Below are 18310 nucleotides of genomic sequence, written 5' to 3' on the forward strand. Positions count from 1 at the left end.
TGAATTTTTCTTTCATTTAATCTGGACTTCTGTGCTGTTGATTCTGTTGTATCTGCCTTGTGAAATTTCCTTCTTCATTCTTACTATTCCCTATAGGTCACAAAACCCCCTTAATAAATTCCACTGGATTAGGACTAAGATATAGCTTTTCCCGGTCTATATTTAACTCTTGGAAATGCTGTGCACTGTATAAGAACTGTGAACATGAAGATTCCGTAGTACGCAGCTATCAGCCTATCAAAGAGTACCTTGAGGGTTCTGCTTTATGATGCCTCAAGGCAAAGAAGGATTCTTTGTCTCTCAAGTAGCCTTTGATCAGCTGCCTTTGAGCCGTCAAGATGCCTTTGTCTTCTCTTCCAGCAGCTATTTTGTCTCATATGATAGCTGTAAACAATGTGCCTCCTCCTCCACTTCGCAGTTTACCAAGTGAGTGAGGAATATGTCAAGGGTTTGTCATTGTTTTCAGTGGTATTTACCCCAGATATGAGAAACAGGGCACTTGTGAGTTGGTAGAGAGATGAGGAGGAATCATTTTGCTAGAGAAGTGAGATGGGAAAAACATAGATATGCAAATCCTGCTTTGTCCCCCTGAAGTCATTTCAATTCTCTAGATGTCAAATATTTTAATTTGTAAAGTGAGGATCTTTATGAACTTTCAGAACTTCAAATAAGAAATACTTTTAAAGAGAAAAGAAAACAAAGGCTTAGAAAGAGCACATGGCTCACCAGTGATCAAACCCCTTGTTTCTGGTAGGTCTTCGAGTGCCTACCCAGTCAGTCTTACTGCCCTGCCCTTTGTGGGCTAATTAATACTTAATTTTCACTAGGAGAATTCTCATTAAAATTTTCAAGGAAAAAAAAAAAAGAGAAACAATGCCTGTTACTCTTCCCCTGAAATTTATTCTTACTCCATTTTATTTTTATTTTGTAGTCTTTGATTTATAGTATCATAGAAATTATAGAGTTAAATATTTTGAAGTTTATGCGTTTGAAAGTACTTTCTTATTTTATATAGTCAGTCTGAACCTGGAACATTTTCTCAAGGCTTCTTGTCATAACTATCAAATTCATTGATCTATTATTTGATCACTAATATACTAATAATATGGAATAGTTTCATGATTGTTGAGATTTAAAAAAAATCTTCTGGATAACAAAGATAATAATCTTGATTTTTTTCAACTTCAATAAAGCATTTACTCTGTTTTTTAAATATTTATTGGGTAATTTGTTGTATTATTTGAAAAAGCTAACCTGTCTGTTCTTTTATCTTCTTGTGATCGTTAGCTCTTTCAAATCATTTTTTAAAAATTAATGATCATAGTCTCCAGGGGAAAGGGTGCAGCAGTTGACACCTTTTTGAAGGGGTATACTTATGTCTTGAACAGTGTCAGACAAAGTCCTTATGTCAAATCAGACTAATTCCTATATGTTTTTATTATTGCGAAAAATTATTGAATGTAGTCAAAGTTTTATTTTTCTACGTGAATTGAAATAAATATTAAATGTAATTTTGCCAAAACCCACAGCTTATTTGCCAAAACCCACAGACTAATTCCTATATGTTTTTATCATTATTGCGAAAAAATTCTTGAATGTAGTCAAAGTTTTATTTTTCTATGTGAATTGAAATAAATATTAAATGTAATTTTGCCAAAACCCGCAGCTTCTACTGGACAGGTCTTATTTGTGCAAAAGAAAAAAAAGTCACCCTAAGACAATTTCTTTAGCAGCCTACAAAGCACAGTAGCTGGGAGTTAAAAGATCAAATTAATTTAGAATCAATGGGAGGAGATATGTGCTACCCTCTGTAGTGTCTCCCAAGGACACTTAACTTGTGTGAAGTGATAAAAAGATGAAAAATCAGCAGCAATTTAGATCTCAGAACAGAAAAGAGCATAATGGAAAGCAGTGGAGCTCCCGGTTTTCCCTTTAGAGGTTCCTACTTGATGTTCTATGTCTGTGACTTCTCTTTGGAGACGTGTCCTGCTTGCTTAGTATCTGTGTCTTTGTGCTAACTCTAGCAATTGACAATTTCCCTTAGCAAACTCTGTCTCTGCTGAAACAATGATCTCATGAAAGCACATGTGAGGATGCTTTCAATCGATAATATGACTAAATCTGAATTATAAAGAAGATATAAATGGGAATGATTCAAAATGCAATGGGCATAAATAGGAAGGTTCAGTTAAGGACCTTAAAAAAAAATCCAGCTAAAATTGTCTCCATTTGCAGATGACATGATTTTATATATAGAAAACCCTAAAGACTCAACCAAAAAACTGTTAGAACTAATCAAGGAATTCAGTAAAGTTGCAGGATACAAAATTAACATATAAAAATCAGTGTTTCTATACACTAACAATGAATTTTCTGAAAAAGAAAGAAATCAATCTCATTTAAATAGCATCAAAAACAATAAAATACTTAGGAATAAATTTAACCAAGGTGGTGAAAGATCACAACTCTGACAATCATAAGATATTGATAAAAGAAAGGTCTTGGTAATGCTTTTTTAGATATGACACCTAAAACATAAGCAATAAGATAAAAATTAAAAAAGTGAGACTGTATCAAACTAAAAATATTCTACACTGCAGAAGAAATCACCAACAAAGTGAAAAGACAACATACACTTGGTAAAAGATATTTGCAAACTATATATCTGATAAGGGATTAATATTTAAAATATATGAAGAACTCATACAACTCAATAGCAAAAAAAATTCAATTAAAAAATGGGCAAAGGACCTAAATAGACATTTCTTTAAGGAAAATCTATAAAAGGCCAACAGATACGTGGAAAGAGGCTCATAATCACTAGTTGTTAGGGAAATGCAAATTAAAACTACATTATCACTTTTTAGAATGGTCATTATTAAAAAGACAAGAGATAACAAATGCTGGTATGAATGTAGAGAAAAGGGAACCCTGTGCACTGTTGGTGGGATTGTGAATTGGTATAGCTACTATGGAAAGCAGTATGGAGTATAGAATTACCATATCATCCAGCAATTTCACTTTTAGGAATTTCCAAAGGTAATGAAAACATTAACTCAAAAAGTTGCACCCTTATGTTCATAGAAACATTATAGGCAATACGTGGAAACAATCTAAGTGTTCATTAATGCATGAATGGATAAAGAAGTTGTGGTACATATGCACAATTGAATATTATTCAGCCATTAAAAAATAAGGAAATCCATTTGCAACAATATAGATGGACCCTGAAGCCATTATCCTAAATCAAATAAATCAGACCAAGACAAATATTGTATGATCTCATTTACATGTAGAATCTTAAAAAAAAGCTCATAGAAAAAGAGATCAGATTTGTGGTTACCAGATGTGGGGGGGTGGGGTGAGGGGAGGAGAAACTGAGGGAAGGTGATCAAAAGGTAACAGACTTCCAGTTGTAAGATAAATAAGCACTAGGGATGTAATGTATAACATGATGGCTGTAGTTAACACTGCTGTATGATATATAGAGAAGTTATTAAGAGAGTAGATCTTAAGAGTTCTTATCACAAGGATAATTTTTTTAAATTTTCTTTTTATATATTATGAGATGATGGATGTTAACCATGCCTATTATAATCATTTCACAGTATATGTAAATCAAACAATTATGCTGTACACCTTAAACTTATACAGTGATATATGTCAATTATTTCTCATTAAACCGGGAAAAAAAAATCCAGCCATTATATATATCCTTGCTTACTTTGGGTGAGGTTAGTTAGGTTACCTTTAGTGAGTCATGTCTACCTTATCTATACATTTTATATGTGAATATTTGAGGGCTTGTGTAGGCCTCAAATAGGCAGTTTGTAAGCATTTTGCATGTTATGTTATTTCATTTAATTGTCACAAGATACTTATGAGGTCTATAGTAAGCAAAATAATGTCTTCCAATGATGAGCATATCCTAATACCTGGAACCTGTGAGTAAACTATGCTACATAGCCAGAGCGATTAAGGTTGTAAATGGAATTAAGACTGCTAATGAGATGACCTTGAAAAGGGAAAAGATTCTGGATTTTGCAATGGGCCCACTGTAATCAAAGGGTCCTTTATAAGTGGAAGAGGGAGGCATGTGACTTAGAATCACTGAGATTCAGGGTGAGAAAGGCTCAACTGGCCATTGCTGGCTTTGAGATGGAAGGGGGGGACATGAACCACAGAATTGGGGCAGCCTCTACAAGCTGGACAAGGCAAAGAAATAGACTCCCCTGGAGCTTCCAGAAGGAATGGAGCCCTGCTGACAACTTGATTTTAGCATAGTGAGATCTGTTTCAGACTTTTTCAGAGCTCTAAGTTCATAAATTTGTGTTTTAAATTGATATATTTGTAGTAATTTGTTTCACCAGTGATATAAAACTAATACATGGTCCATTTTACAGTTAAGGATAGTGAGGCTTGGGTTTCATACCAAGGTTCACACAGTTGTCAAGTGGTAGAGAATTTTCATAGTATCATTTATACGAATTTTCTCTTAAAAACAACAGTCAGTAGCTGTATAGTTTCCTCCTACCCACCAACCTGAAATCCCCTCCACAGTTTACCAGTTAAATGATATATATGCATTTGTTGCATTTTGCCATTTCGACCATTTAGACACTTAATTTAAGGAGAGAACATATCATGCATCTTTAAACATCCTTCCGGTACTGTCTCATTAACTCTGAAATCCAGATTTACAGGCACTGCAAGTAGTTAAGCTTGAATCCCTTATACATTTTTTCTTTAAAACTCTCCAGTCTTCTCCTTCTGTAGTCTTTTTGACTTGTGTCTCAGGATTCTTAAGAGCTTACTAACCCAAAAGCGAAAAGCCATGCCACTTATTCTGAATGAGAATTGTTTTAAAACCTTACAGTTAGCAAAATCTACAGTAGTTTTACAACCCGGGTGAAATAGCATCTGGGTCTAGGTACACACATGGCCTGTTATTATTAGAAGTTGATATTCTGAAGAGACAAAGGGAGGAAAAATATCTTAATTTCTTTTTTTTTTTTTAAATAGAGGGCAGGTAGCTGTCCTTTAGCACTTGACTGGAGGAAAACCCTTACACACTTATCATTAGGAGTATGGTCTAGTTAGCTACTTTTGTTTGGGCTAATATGCTATGCTTCTGTTTTCTTCATGCTTATTAGGCTTATCCTTCTGCAAAGGACAAGCTGACAAATGTGCTTTACATTTTAACTACTTGTTTATCTGGGAGAAAGAATTCCTGTACTTTAACAAAAGGGTTTTTTTGTTTGTTTGTTTGTTTGTTTTTATTCCAGTAACAAAAAGAGTTTCAGGTTTGCAAGAAATTTTAAGTATATCTTGCTTTTTCCAGTATGGGAAGATGTAGAAGGAAAAAAAATGGCATTCAAGAGAAGACCAGAGATAACTTCAAGGAATTTAGAAACAAGATAGTACTCCTCTAAGTGAATGTTTTCCTTGCTTTTTTTAAAATTTTATTTTATGATGTACATTTACAGAAAACCTGAAAAAACTGTGTCATCATTCCTAACACTTCAAGGACATTTCCTGTAATTTGAGAGACTTTCAGTTTTTTAGTAGCTAAAGATGAAAGGAGTATCAAGATATATATTTATCTGGAAAAGTAACTGTTGCTCCATTTTAAAGTTTTAAACCATTCAAATCCTAGGAGTGCAAGTAAGAAAAAGGGTGGCCTGTTAGTGGAGAAGACAGAGAAGCAGACTGTGTAATGTACACAAGAAAACAAGGTTGAAAAACAGAGCTAAAAGATGAGAATGGATGTTCCAAGAAGGAATAAAAGATGGAAAACGTGGTTGAATCTTTGTATATGCCTCTGTGTTTATTTAATCAATAACAGTCCCTTTGGAAAATGCCACTTGATTATTTAGGAAAAGAAGTATCAGAAAATTATTTTCTCAACTTTATTTTTCAGTGCAAAAGTCACTTTTTTTTAATCCTAAAGGAGAAAAGATTAATGTTTTATTGAAAAACCAAGCATTTACTTTTTTTTTCTTACCACTCGTAACTATCTCAACGTACTTGTACTTTTTGTCAGAAAATCTCAAGTGACCTTTAGAAATTAAGTAATTGCAACTTAAACTTGAGCTCAAATCATTTCTGGGGATTCAGGCAAGAAACCCTGCAGTAAACTGCAATACAATGAAAATCTGATCTCTCCACTACTGGTCACACTAGGTCACAGCTCATGTCTCAGGTTACTGCTCTGTTCTAGGCAGTCTATCTCAGAAATACTTTCTGGATTAGTCCTCTGTTCCCTTCAACCACCTAGATTAGATCTCTGTTACCTTTGACTGAACTGATCCCTGGACTTCCTTCCAACATATATTATGGACCAGATTCCCTTTTTTAAATATGATGATTTAAAAGGGAATTTGATCATGTTAACTGCCCACTTAAAAGCTGTCAGGGTTTTACTCTTTTCCAAAACTTAGATTACAGTCCATTTTCTTCAGTCTGGCATTTTATTTATTTTTTTTAAATTTTTTAATTTTTTTCTTTGTTTGTTTTGCTTCTTCTTTTTTTTTTTTTTTTTTTTTTAAAGATTTTATTTATTTATTTGACAGAGAGAGACAGCCAGCAGAGAGGGAACACAAGCAGGGGGAGTGGGAGAGGAAGAAGCAGGCTCCCAGCGGAGGAGCCTGATGTGGGGCTCGATCCCATAACGCCGGGATCACGCCCTGAGCCGAAGGCAGACGCTTAACCGCTGTGCCACCCAGGCGCCCCCAGTCTGGCATTTTAAATTTCAAGCTTTGGCTAAAATCTCTCTCTGATGTTCAAGACTTTATAGTTCCTAGAACTCTCCACTACAGCTAAAACGCTTTGATGGATGTTCTTTAAGCCCATCTGCAATGCTGCTCAAGGCAACCGGAGGCCTTTCTAGGTTCAAAGCAACATTCAGATGACCACAGTTTTTACATCTGCTCCAAAGGACATAAGACAGAATCGAAATCTTGCAGAAGGACGGCATCAGGTGTTCCCCTTCTGTGGGAGCTGTTCTCCCAGCTGTTGAGGCAGCAGCACGACAACCCTCTTTGGCCCCCAGCATGGTAGTTCAGGTTCAAGGTAATGAAAATCACATAGGGCAGGTGCTGAATTATCCTGAATTAAAAGCCTCATACCCTGAAGGAGCCAGTATCTCTTATTATAAAAATTCTATAGGTACTGTTTCTAAGTTTCCTGCAAGGTACTCTCAGTTATAAGAGTCACTGTAGTTTCCATATCTTGGCCATTGCAAATAATGCTGCAATAAACATAGAGGTTCATGTATCTTTTCAAATAATTCATGTTTTTGTTTTCTTTGAATAAATACCTGTAGTGGAATTACTGGATCTATGTTATTTCTATTTGTGACTTTTTTGAGGAATCTCCAAACTGTGTCAACTGTACATCAATAAAAAAATTAATAACAAAAAAGAGTCACTGTAGTCAGGGAAGTCCATGTCAGTGACTGTTCATTAGGTATTTGTAGATCATCTATAGTTTTCTTGGTCTAGATGCAACTAACCAATCAGGGGTCATTGTTAGCATAGCCGATGTTACCTGGCAATCTGGTTGATAGCTCTGCCTTTATCTGTTCTCTAGAGATCAGAGCTGGAGAGTTCTCACACTAGGGGAAAGTTACTCTGTGAGTTACACCATCATACTCTTCATCATACTCTTGTGCTTTAGCTGGTGTTTCCTCTTGGAGTTCTCATCTATCCTGCTCTATTTTTTTTTTTTTTATATCACTCCAGTTCTTTAAAATTCTGGTCAATGACTTTAATCTCTACAAAGACAATCTTGGCCTCTTCAGTATGAAATAATGTCTTCCATATCTCTAAACTCCCTTGGTACTTTTTCTATACCTCTTCTATTATTCTTACCACCTTTTAACCTCACATTAGATATTTCATAGACATGTGCCTTAGGGTTATGGTTCTTATTAGATATATATCTAGAGATAAATGTTTATCCTTCACATGTCTTTGTATCTCCAATGCCTAGCATGCAGGTGATAAGTAAATAGCAGAAGCAGGAACAAGTCTTACACAATTTATGGAAATTTTGGTGAGTAGGTCTCTTTTAAAAGTTATTATGTACTAATGTATGCATTAGGCACAAGAGAATATTGAAATGATGAGTGAGTCTTCCTCCCAACCCATACTAATCTTACACTCAGAAGTAACTATCATGAAAAAATATTATTTTTTGAAATTTTCCATGCATATTCAAGTATGTAAATACATAGGCACACATGTGTATATATTTTTAATATTAAAATATATTTAATTTTTAATACACATAGTAGGGCATTTTTATTATCTTATATCATACCTTTATTTTGCACTTAATGTTACATTTTATGAAGGCCTTTTCATGTCAATATGTAGATATGTACCTTATTCATTTTAGTGACTATATTTTATTATTTGAATATACCAAAACACTACTAATGGATGTGCTATTTAACCTATTGCGTCTCACCTTTAAACCCACCCTTCTATATATTCTGCTTTGTGATGCTGGGGCTAGGGCTCTGCAAACTAGTTTTTCCCAGAAAGCCAGCTGGCTTCTTGTTAAGAATCTGTCAATAACAGGTATTAGAGGGAGATTGGAAGACAGGAGCAAAGTTAAGGAAAGTGTTTATCCTTTTGTTTTCTATTTCTGATTTGCTTCTCCTTGTGAGTGTCTCTCTAGCAATGTCTTTTTCACCCAAGCAGTGGCTGTTCGTTCCAGCAACAGCAGTTAATTCTATTTGCAGTTTTCCCAGTGTTCCCAGAAATAGCTTTATTGCACCCCCTCAACAATTCAGCTCCAGCTGCTGGTGCTCTCTCCTCAGAGGTCCAAATCTCAGCTTCTTAGGACCATTGCTTCCCGCTTCTAAGTTTTAGTAATTCAACCTCTTCCCTTTGCTTCATCAGCAAAAAGAGTGGTGGTAGATGCTTTCTGCATATTTGCTGCTCCCTTTTTGTCTCTCCAGTTCTCTAATATCTGACCAACAGTTCTTTGTATCTTTTTTTTTTTTTTCCATTGAAATTACTGGTGTGGTTTCAGTCTCCTGATAGCTGAATCCTTACTAATTCAGTGGGAATTTGTTTCTAGTTAGTTTTGCTGTTAAAATCAAATAAACATCTTGTACTATGTTCTTTTTTTGCTAAGCAAGTGTATTAAAGAACTGCAAGGCCAAAGGATGTGTGCATTTTAAATTTTGATAACTATTAACAAATTGTCTTCCAAAGGGGTTGCACTAATTTCTACTCCCACCATCAATATATGCAAGTTTCTATTTCACAACATTTATACTAATATCATGCATTATAAAACAAACATTTTGCCAATAAATTAGTTGGAAATAGTTTTAATTGCTCTATAAGTTTGCATTTCTTTAAAAGTGAGGTTTAGAATCTTCTCATATATTTGCGGTCATGTGTATTTATGTGAACAGCCTATTTGTATGTCCCTTGCCCATTCACTGAGGTTTATTTTTCCTTTTATTTGAAAGAAATCTTTGTGTATAAAAGAAATTAGCCCTTTGACATGTACTTTACAGGTATTTTTCTCAGTTTGCATTTTTTGCATGTTTATGATTTTTGTGTCCTACAAACATTTTAGATTGTGTAGTTTTTGTCCTCTGTTATTGATTCTTGCTTAGAATGCCATTCTTCATACCAAGATTTAAAAATAATTCTTCCATGCTTTATTAGTTATATAGTTTTATTTTTAATATTAAGCTTGTTAAATACCTGGTGCATCTGGAATTTATTTTTGAATAAATTTACTTTAGAATAGTGATGTATGGCTGCAACTTAATATTATTCCAAATGACCAATCAACTGTTCTAATACTACTTGTTGAGTAATCTGTCTTTTTCCTACTAATTTGAAATGCCAGTTTTTAGTGTATGCTAAATTTTCATATGTATTCTGGATCTATTTCGGGAAGCTGTTTTTTACTTTTTCCGCTTATCTCTTGTCTGTTTATGCATTTGTGTTGAATTGTTGTAATTTTTTTTTTTTAAAGATTTTATTTATTTATTCGACAGAGATAGAGACAGCCAGCGAGAGAGGGAACACAAGCAGGGGGAGTGGGAGAGGAAGAAGCAGGCTCATAGCGGAGGAGCCTGATGTGGGGCTCGATCCCATGACGCCGGGATCACGCCCTGAGCCGAAGGCAGACGCTTAACCGCTGTGCCACCCAGGCACCCCTGAATTGTTGTAATTTTTGAAGCATTATGATGTATTTCATTATCTAGTAAGATTAACCTTTACTGATTACTCTTTTTTAAAAGACTTTTTCAGGCCTTTCTTCTAAGTTTATTTTTTTGTATGACCTTTAGAAATATTTGGGCTTTTTCAACAAGTGAACGTGGGTATTTTAGTTGGAAATGTTTTAAACTTAAATATTCATTTTTGGAGAATTGATGTCTTTATGTTATTGAATATTCCTACTCAAGAACTTGTATTTTTATAATATTCAACCTTCCTACTTCCAATTTTTGCAAGTGTACTTTTTTTTTTTTTAAAAGATTTTATTTATTTATTCGACAGAGATAGAGACAGCCAGCGAGAGAGGGAACACAAGCAGGGGGAGTGGGAGAGGAAGAAGCAGGCTCACAGCAGAGGAGCCTGATGTGGGGCTCGATCCCAGAATGCCGGGATCACGCCCTGAGCCGAAGGCAGACGCTTAACCACTGTGCCACCCAGGCGCCCTTGCAAGTGTACTTTTATGCCACAATAAAATTTATTTCTGGGCATTTTATCTTTTTTTTCTTTGTTATTATGAATATCTTTTTCTCATATTTTCTAACTATAGAAGTCATGTGAGAAAGTTATTAAATTTTTGAAAATAAAATTTAAAAAGTTTGAAACTACAATCTTACAGAAATGTTGTAAGTTTAATGTAAATAAGCTTACTTTTCAGAGCCATTTGACACTCCATTTTCCTTAACTATTTTAGTATGTACATCTTAAAAACAAGGAGATACTCTTATTACATAATCACAATACATCCATCAAAAAAAAATTAACACAGATGCAGATGCTGTAATCTAATTCTTAGACCCCTCCCACTTGAATTTATCCAATTGTTCTGATAATGATTTTTATAGTAAAAAGATCCAATTCAAAATCTCATTTTGCAGTTCATTTTCTTGTCTTCTCTGTTTAGACTGGAACAGTTTCTCCATTTTCCTTGCCTTTCATGACCTTAATTTTGGTAGATTACAAACAAGTTATTTAGTAGAATATACTTCTGTTTGGTTTCTTTGATCTTTCCCCGTGATTAGATTCAATATCTTTGGCAGAAATGTCCTAGAAGTGATTTATGTTCTTTTTCTATCTTATGTGGCACATGATTTCATTTTAATCAATTGATTAAGGTGATTATATGGAGAACTTCGCTGCAGTGAATTTACCTTTCCCTTTTGTAATTAATAAGTATTTTGCAAAGTATAGAAATACTAAATTTTCATAAAATATTAAATAAATAAATGTAAAATTATGATTTCCTACTCTGTTCATAGGGTTTTAAAGATTTTATTTATTTATTTGAGAGAGAGAGAAAGAGCACAAGCAGGGGAGAGGCAGAGGGAGAAGCAGACTCCCCACTGAGCAGGGAGACTGACATGGTGCCCAGGATCATGACCTATGCTGAAAGCAGATGCTAAACCTTTTGAGCCACCCAGGTGCTCCTAGGGTTTTAATGAGTTATTATCATCATATATTTTGATGCTCAGATTGTTCAGTCTGTCCACTGGAAGTGCCTTCCTGTTGGTCTAACCATTTCCTTGCTTTCTGGCACAGTAAAATTTTTCAGGCTCATCTTGTGCTTTCCCCATCTGAGCCCTAGAGCCAGCTCTCTTGAATTTAGTTTTCTACAGTTTTTTCTGCTTTATAAACCCATTTATTTCTGCTTTTCTATTTTCTCCCTTGCATTTCTCTTGCTTTAATTTTCTTTTCCTAACTTTTTGAGTCAAAATGCTTAACTCTTTTGATTTTATTTTTTCTCTTTTCTTGTAATATAAATATTTTGGGGAGTGCATTGTCTCCAGAGAAAGATTTTAATTATATTCCATAGGTTCATGAAAACATTCACTTTTTTTACTTTCTTGATATTTTGTAGTTTCAGTTTTGATATGCTCTTTGATTTAAGAATAAATTTGATAATATGTTTAATATATCTCATTAATTATGTAGTTTATATTTATATCCTCAGTGATTCAGTAGTTACTTGATTTGTAGGTAAGAAGGAAAGAAAGTTACTGTGGAGGTTATTCTGTCTCCATTTATTCCTAAAATTTTTGCTTTATGAATTTTAGTGCCATATAATTTGGAACACAAAAATATTTAATAGATTCCATACCTAAACTTGTACTTCTTGATTTATCAACTTTAGACAATGAATATTCAGAGCCTAGTATAAAATGAGAAAAATTTCCCTCTTCACATCATGGTTTGCTTAGTAAGAAAATTAATGTCTAACTTTGACTAGTTGCATTCATACCTTCAAATATTATTATTAAGGTCCCATTATTTTTAAATATTCTTTAAACTGTAAATCTTAATTATTTACTATATGAGGGTATCTGTACAAATATATTTTATGATTTACTTCTCTGCTGAAACTTCCAAGTTGTTACTCATTACTATTTATACCTTTTTATTAGAATCTGTGAAGAATTTATTATTTGTGTTAAGGCTTACAGAATTTACTTAACCTTTATTAGTATAGTGTCCATACGCTTTAAGCTTCAGTTGTATGTTTATCACATTGTATTTTTCAAAGAGATCTTATGGTACTGTGTATTCTCTAAGGTCTTATATTTATTTACTACCTTTATAGTTATTGGAGAATAAAACTCATGATATATGCCCCCCACCCCATTGTCTGTTTGTTTGCCAAGACTTTGCCAAGACTTACAGAAGACTAAGGCCACACTAAATTTTGTCTGGGAGCTAAAATAATTGTTTATCTTCAGAACATGGTAACATTTAATTATTCACCCAGTCCAGAATATCTGGTCTCTTTGTAAATCATGTATTCTGCTTTCTCTTTCCCTTTCTGGGTCATGGTATTTAATTCTTCATATTCAAGTCTTTACATGAGAAAAGTGTTCTAATATGTTTGAACATTTTTTTTCCCTGTACCATTACTTCTGTTTTCTTATTCAGGAAAAGTTTTCACATGTAGTATCTGTTTTCTATCTTCATTTATCATTTTCTCTTTTTCTTTTCTCTATTTGAATGTGTTAGCCTTTATGTTCTGATTTATTAAATATTGTCATTTTTGCTATTTCTAACATAAATTTTGTCATAATTTTATCTTTCTCTTCTTTCCTGAATATAGCCTGTTTATTTGTAATTTTTTCCTATTGTCTTATTTATATTTAATGCCATGTAGCTTTTGTTTTTCTTTCATCAAGGATGGGAGTGTGTGTGTGTGTGTGTGTGTATGTGATTGTGAGGGCTTCCTCCCAACTTCCACTATTTCTTCTGGTGCGTACTGTTTGATTTTTATTTGGTAACTTAATTGTTTCTCATTGTTTTTCACACTTTCCCTTAGGGTGTGTTTTGCCTAGGTACCCAGATTATTGAATGGTGGTTATTTTTTGAAGATAGGTTACTTGCTTGAAGAAAGATAGCAGTAGGGAGTAAGCTGGTACAGCAGACATTGAATTTTCTTGTATATTAACTTTGAATACTTTCTCGTTAACTTTGAGTACTTTCTCATCAACGCTGTTCTGTAGTCTTCCCTAAATGATATATCTCTAATTAGTACTGTCATAATTCATATTCCAAAGGTTTCTTGGTAGTGACTTGACATCTATTTTTAATTTGAGTATAGTTGACACATAATGTTACATTAGTTTTGGGTGTACAACTTAGTGATTTGACAAGTTCATACATTATGATATGCTCACCACGAGTGTAGCTACCGTATGTCTTGTTGCATCACTATTACAATATCTTTGACTGTATCCCTTATGCTGTTTATTTGGCCTCTATTTCACTTCAGTGACTGAGACAAGATGCTTCTGTGTTGATTGCCACCTAGCATTTGTCATCCTACCACTACAACAACCTGATTCTTAAAAAAATATGAGTATATGTGGAATCCTTGTTTGGCTCTACATTCCATATATGTCATGGGCTTTGGGTTCCCGTTTGTCTGAGTCTCCAGAACTTTCCATCTCAAATAAGATTTCATTCATTATATTCTTTAGGGCTATATAACCTTCCCCTAAGGAACTCTGATTATTTCCTCAAACAAGATAAACTTTTGTACCTCTTTTAAAGTTTATTGAAGCTACACTAATTAGCTGGTATATTTCAGTTTGTAGTTTGGAAATATGTAAATACTCAGTATTTTTTCCTTTTTCAAGTTTTTATTTAAATTCCAGCTAGTTAATTTACAATGTAATATTGATTTCAGCTGTAGAATTGAGTGATTCATCACTTACATATAACACCTAGTGCTCATCCCAAGTGCTCTTCTTGATACCCATCACCCATCTACCTCATCCCCCCCCCCCCACCTCCTTTCCAGAAACCCTCAGTTTGTTCTCTATAGTTAAGAGTCTGGTAAATACTCAGTTTTAATGAAGATCAAAATTGTTTCCTCTTTTTACACTTTGTTATTTAGTGGGCTCTTTGCCATTGTGAGATCTTTAATGCCCCAAATGACGTTGACATGATCTTCAATCTTATGTAGAAGAGAGGTAAAATGATTAAAATATGATAACCTGCAAGGGGCAAGGAGTATGTGTGTGTGTGTGTGCGCGTATGTATGTGTGTGTATATGCGTGTGCGCACGTGTGTGTGTGTGTGTGTGAGAGAGAGAGAGAGAGATTTTAAGTAAAGTTTCTATTATCTTGACATTGATTTTCAAGGATGACTTTCATGTGAATATTAGTGGAGTGCAGGTTAGAGTTTTGTGCTGGAGAGATTGATTCAAGGATCCTAAGTGTATGTGTGATAATTGGAGATGCAGGTGTAGGTGAGATCATGCAGGAAAAGGTTCTAAACTGAAAAGATAGAGGGATTGAGAATGGATTCATGGACAATGAAGATGAGCCAGCAGAGCAGTCTAATGAGGAAGAAGCAATCAGGGAGAGAATATGCCACAGAAGCTAACCACAGAAGTAGGTAGGCTTCCCCAGAGCCAGATGTTACTCAGAATTTAGTGCAAGGAAGACTGAGAAGTGGTTATTGGATTGGAAACTATAGGATTTCCTATATTCTTAATGAAACAAATTTTAATGAATAATGAAAGTGGAAGATAAATTATAGTGAGTGGAGAAGTGAATTTGAGTTGAGGAAATGAAGATGAATTTAGATTACTTTTCCAAAATTGTTAGATATAAAGGGAAGTTATTTTGATAATTTGTTGCATAATATTCCCCTCTTCTCATCCCTTCTCAGTTAATATATGTACATTTTAACATCATAACCCACTCAGACAAGGGGCAGGAACAACATGAGTGTACTTGTGTAATTGTCCATGTTGTACATCAGCTTTTAGTTATAGAAGTCCTTGATTAGGCTGTATTCCTCTGCCTCTTGATGGTTTATTTAGCTGACATTTTTCAGGTCCCTTATGTTTATTCAATGTTATTTTGAAGGAGAATTTACTTGGGTATTTTAGAAAACAAAATTAGTTGAAGGGAAACAAATAGACTATTTTTTTTAAAGATTTATTTTTTATTTGAGAGAAAGAGAGAGAGAGTGCATGGGGAAAGGGGCAGGGGGAGAGGGAGAAACTTAAATAGACTCTGTGCTGAGCATGGAGCTTGGTGCGGGCCTCGATCTCATGATCCTGATGCTTAGCCAACTGTGCCACCCACATACCCCGAAGCAAATACACTATTAATCATCAATGTAGGTATGTTTAATCCCTATTATTACACAAATATAGACTTACTTAAAAGCCTTGAACTGGATCACTTATCCAAGTATATAGAAAGAATTAGTCATGCTTATAGTGTCTGATGGATCATTTATTTTCTCCATGCTCTGTATTTCAGTCCTATGGTAGAATTCACCACCTGCTTATTGGTAGAAGTACTGTTTTCCTACCATAAAAAAATTATTGATAATGTTTCTCTTGCTATTGCTGCTGAACTCTTTCTTTGTGCCCTGAATATTGCATTAAGCAAAGTTCTGCTTATCACTGGATTAGTTATTAGAGTATATCCTGCAAATAATTTTGAAGAGGTCTCAGCTTTCTGTTTTCCAGCTTTCTGTTTTCCAGGGTATGGTTATACCCTGACAATTTCACATGGTCACTGTCACATTTTCTCTTTGGCTGTGCTATCCATCTCTCTTATGTTACCCAGTAGCCACTCCAATAAGCCTAATTTCTCAGTAAATAGTGGTTTTGCATTTACATATTTCTAAGGCTTCACTTATTCTTAGCTTTTTTCCCTTTTTTTTTTTTTTAAGATTTTATTTATTTATTTGACAGAGATAGAGACAGCCAGCGAGAGAGGGAACACAAGCAGGGGGAGTGGGAGAGGAAGAAGCAGGCTCATAGCAGAGGAGCCTGATGTGGGACTCGATCCCAGAATGCTGGGATCACGCCCTGAGCTGAAGGCAGACGCTTAACCGCTGTGCCACCCAGGCGCCCCAGCTTTTTTCCCTTTTTAAGGGAAAGTTTATTGGGGGGAAAATAGTTTAATTTTAACACTCACAAGACCCATTTTAACAAATTTTTATAACCCCCACAAAAAGCATACATAATTGACTCTACCGCACAAATATAAAAATACATATCTACCCCTGGACAGACATTAAGACATATAAACAAAAGATCACCAAGGTATCACTCAGATAAAACATTGGATTTTACTTTCTCTGTTTCAATAATATATAGTGAGCATTATATCTGTAAAGAACATTGTTTTTTTTAATTTCTTGTTTTTTTGTCTCTAGTTTAGGATTTACTTTGTAACCACCCTTTTATATCAGCTTCTAATCTTCTTTCAAACAAACTGTGGTCAAAATCTGTGATTTTACCCTTATCATAGGGTTAAGCCCCCTCTGCTTCTGTCAAAAGCCAAGCTAAGACATATTCATGAGGGAAAACAAGACTGGAAAACAAATGTAAACTTCGTGCCTCTGAAACTCCTTAAGCTTTATCCTGGTATTAAATTTGATCACCAGAAAAGCTCAACTTCTGGTCTCTACAAAGTTACAATTTCATGTTGAAATCTTTTGACTTTTTCTTAATGAAATTGCTTCAAAGACAAGATCCATTATGTTGTTCAACACCCTTTATGTAAAGTCGCTTGTCAAAAATACCTCTTGGAAATGAGAATCAGTGAAGAAATTTTTTGGTGAATTGCAAAGTGCCCTTCTAGGCTGTGAGTACTTACTACATAGGCCTTTCTGGTTTTGAGTTTACTTGGTTGTGCCAAGTTTAGGGCAAAGGCTTACCCTCAAATGGTGTAGCTCTTCTTAGGCAAGTTGATTTCTTAATTTTTCTATTCTTTGCTAGCAATTCTTCATCTTATAATACCCATCCTGTGATTTTTTTTTTTTTTTTGGTAGGCTATTTTAACTGAAGGATGAAGATATTTACTTTTTAAAATCCCTCTGTTAAGCCAGGATTTCTCAAACCTTGAACTTTTTAAAAAAATATCTATGGCAACCATCTCCCTTTCCTGTCCATACCAGACACTAGGGCTATTTCTGATCCTGTTTTTAAACTGGGTTGGGAAATTGGACTAAACTAACACTTCGAAGAAGTCTCTTCTTAATCCATCAATCTAAAAATCTATAATTAAGATTTTATATGATATCCTATATTAGAAATATGAACATACTTAAAAGTATTTTTGATAAAATGTAGCTATAACTTTGCTCCTTTAAGATAATTATTCCTTATGTTGCTAAAATGCAATTAGGTAATTTTCTGATTCTTAAAACTTAACCAAGTAATATAGGTAAGAGAATACCTAAATCATGTAATTAGTACTTTCATGTTTATTAAATGGTAATGATTTATGTGGATAGAAAGCAGTTTACTGTTTAAATTTCTTTTATTCCAGTTTCATTTTTAAAAAGTAGTATATGTTATTGATGATTAATTTTGGATCACAAAAGGCTTAAAGTGTCAAATTTTGTAATTCAGTAATTTGAAAATAAAATTGTTAAGTTTGGACTTCGTCAAATTCTACTGGGATGTGGTTAATAAATACATTTTAAAAAGTTTGGAAGTGCATTAAGCTGCTGATTTTCTCACTACCTTTTCACTAAGGGAAGGAATAACGTGCACGTTGGTATTACTGCTTTCTGTTTTGCAACATTTCTAACAGCATGCATTC

The 18310-nt window shown here is 34.2% G+C and overlaps 1 protein-coding gene across 1 annotated transcript in view; it reads left to right on the forward strand.

The window, feature by feature from the left end:
• Positions 1-338: 338 nt before the first annotated feature.
• Positions 339-18310, forward strand: part of CNBD1 (cyclic nucleotide binding domain containing 1) — a 439889-nt gene continuing 421917 nt past the window's right edge. The window contains exon 1 of the mRNA XM_057308075.1: positions 339-426. Coding sequence (XP_057164058.1) covers positions 339-426 — 88 coding nt within the window. The remainder of the gene's footprint in view (positions 427-18310) is intronic.

The sequence above is a fragment of the Ursus arctos genome, unplaced genomic scaffold (assembly GCF_023065955.2).
Source record: "Ursus arctos isolate Adak ecotype North America unplaced genomic scaffold, UrsArc2.0 scaffold_6, whole genome shotgun sequence".
NCBI lineage: Eukaryota > Metazoa > Chordata > Mammalia > Carnivora > Ursidae > Ursus > Ursus arctos.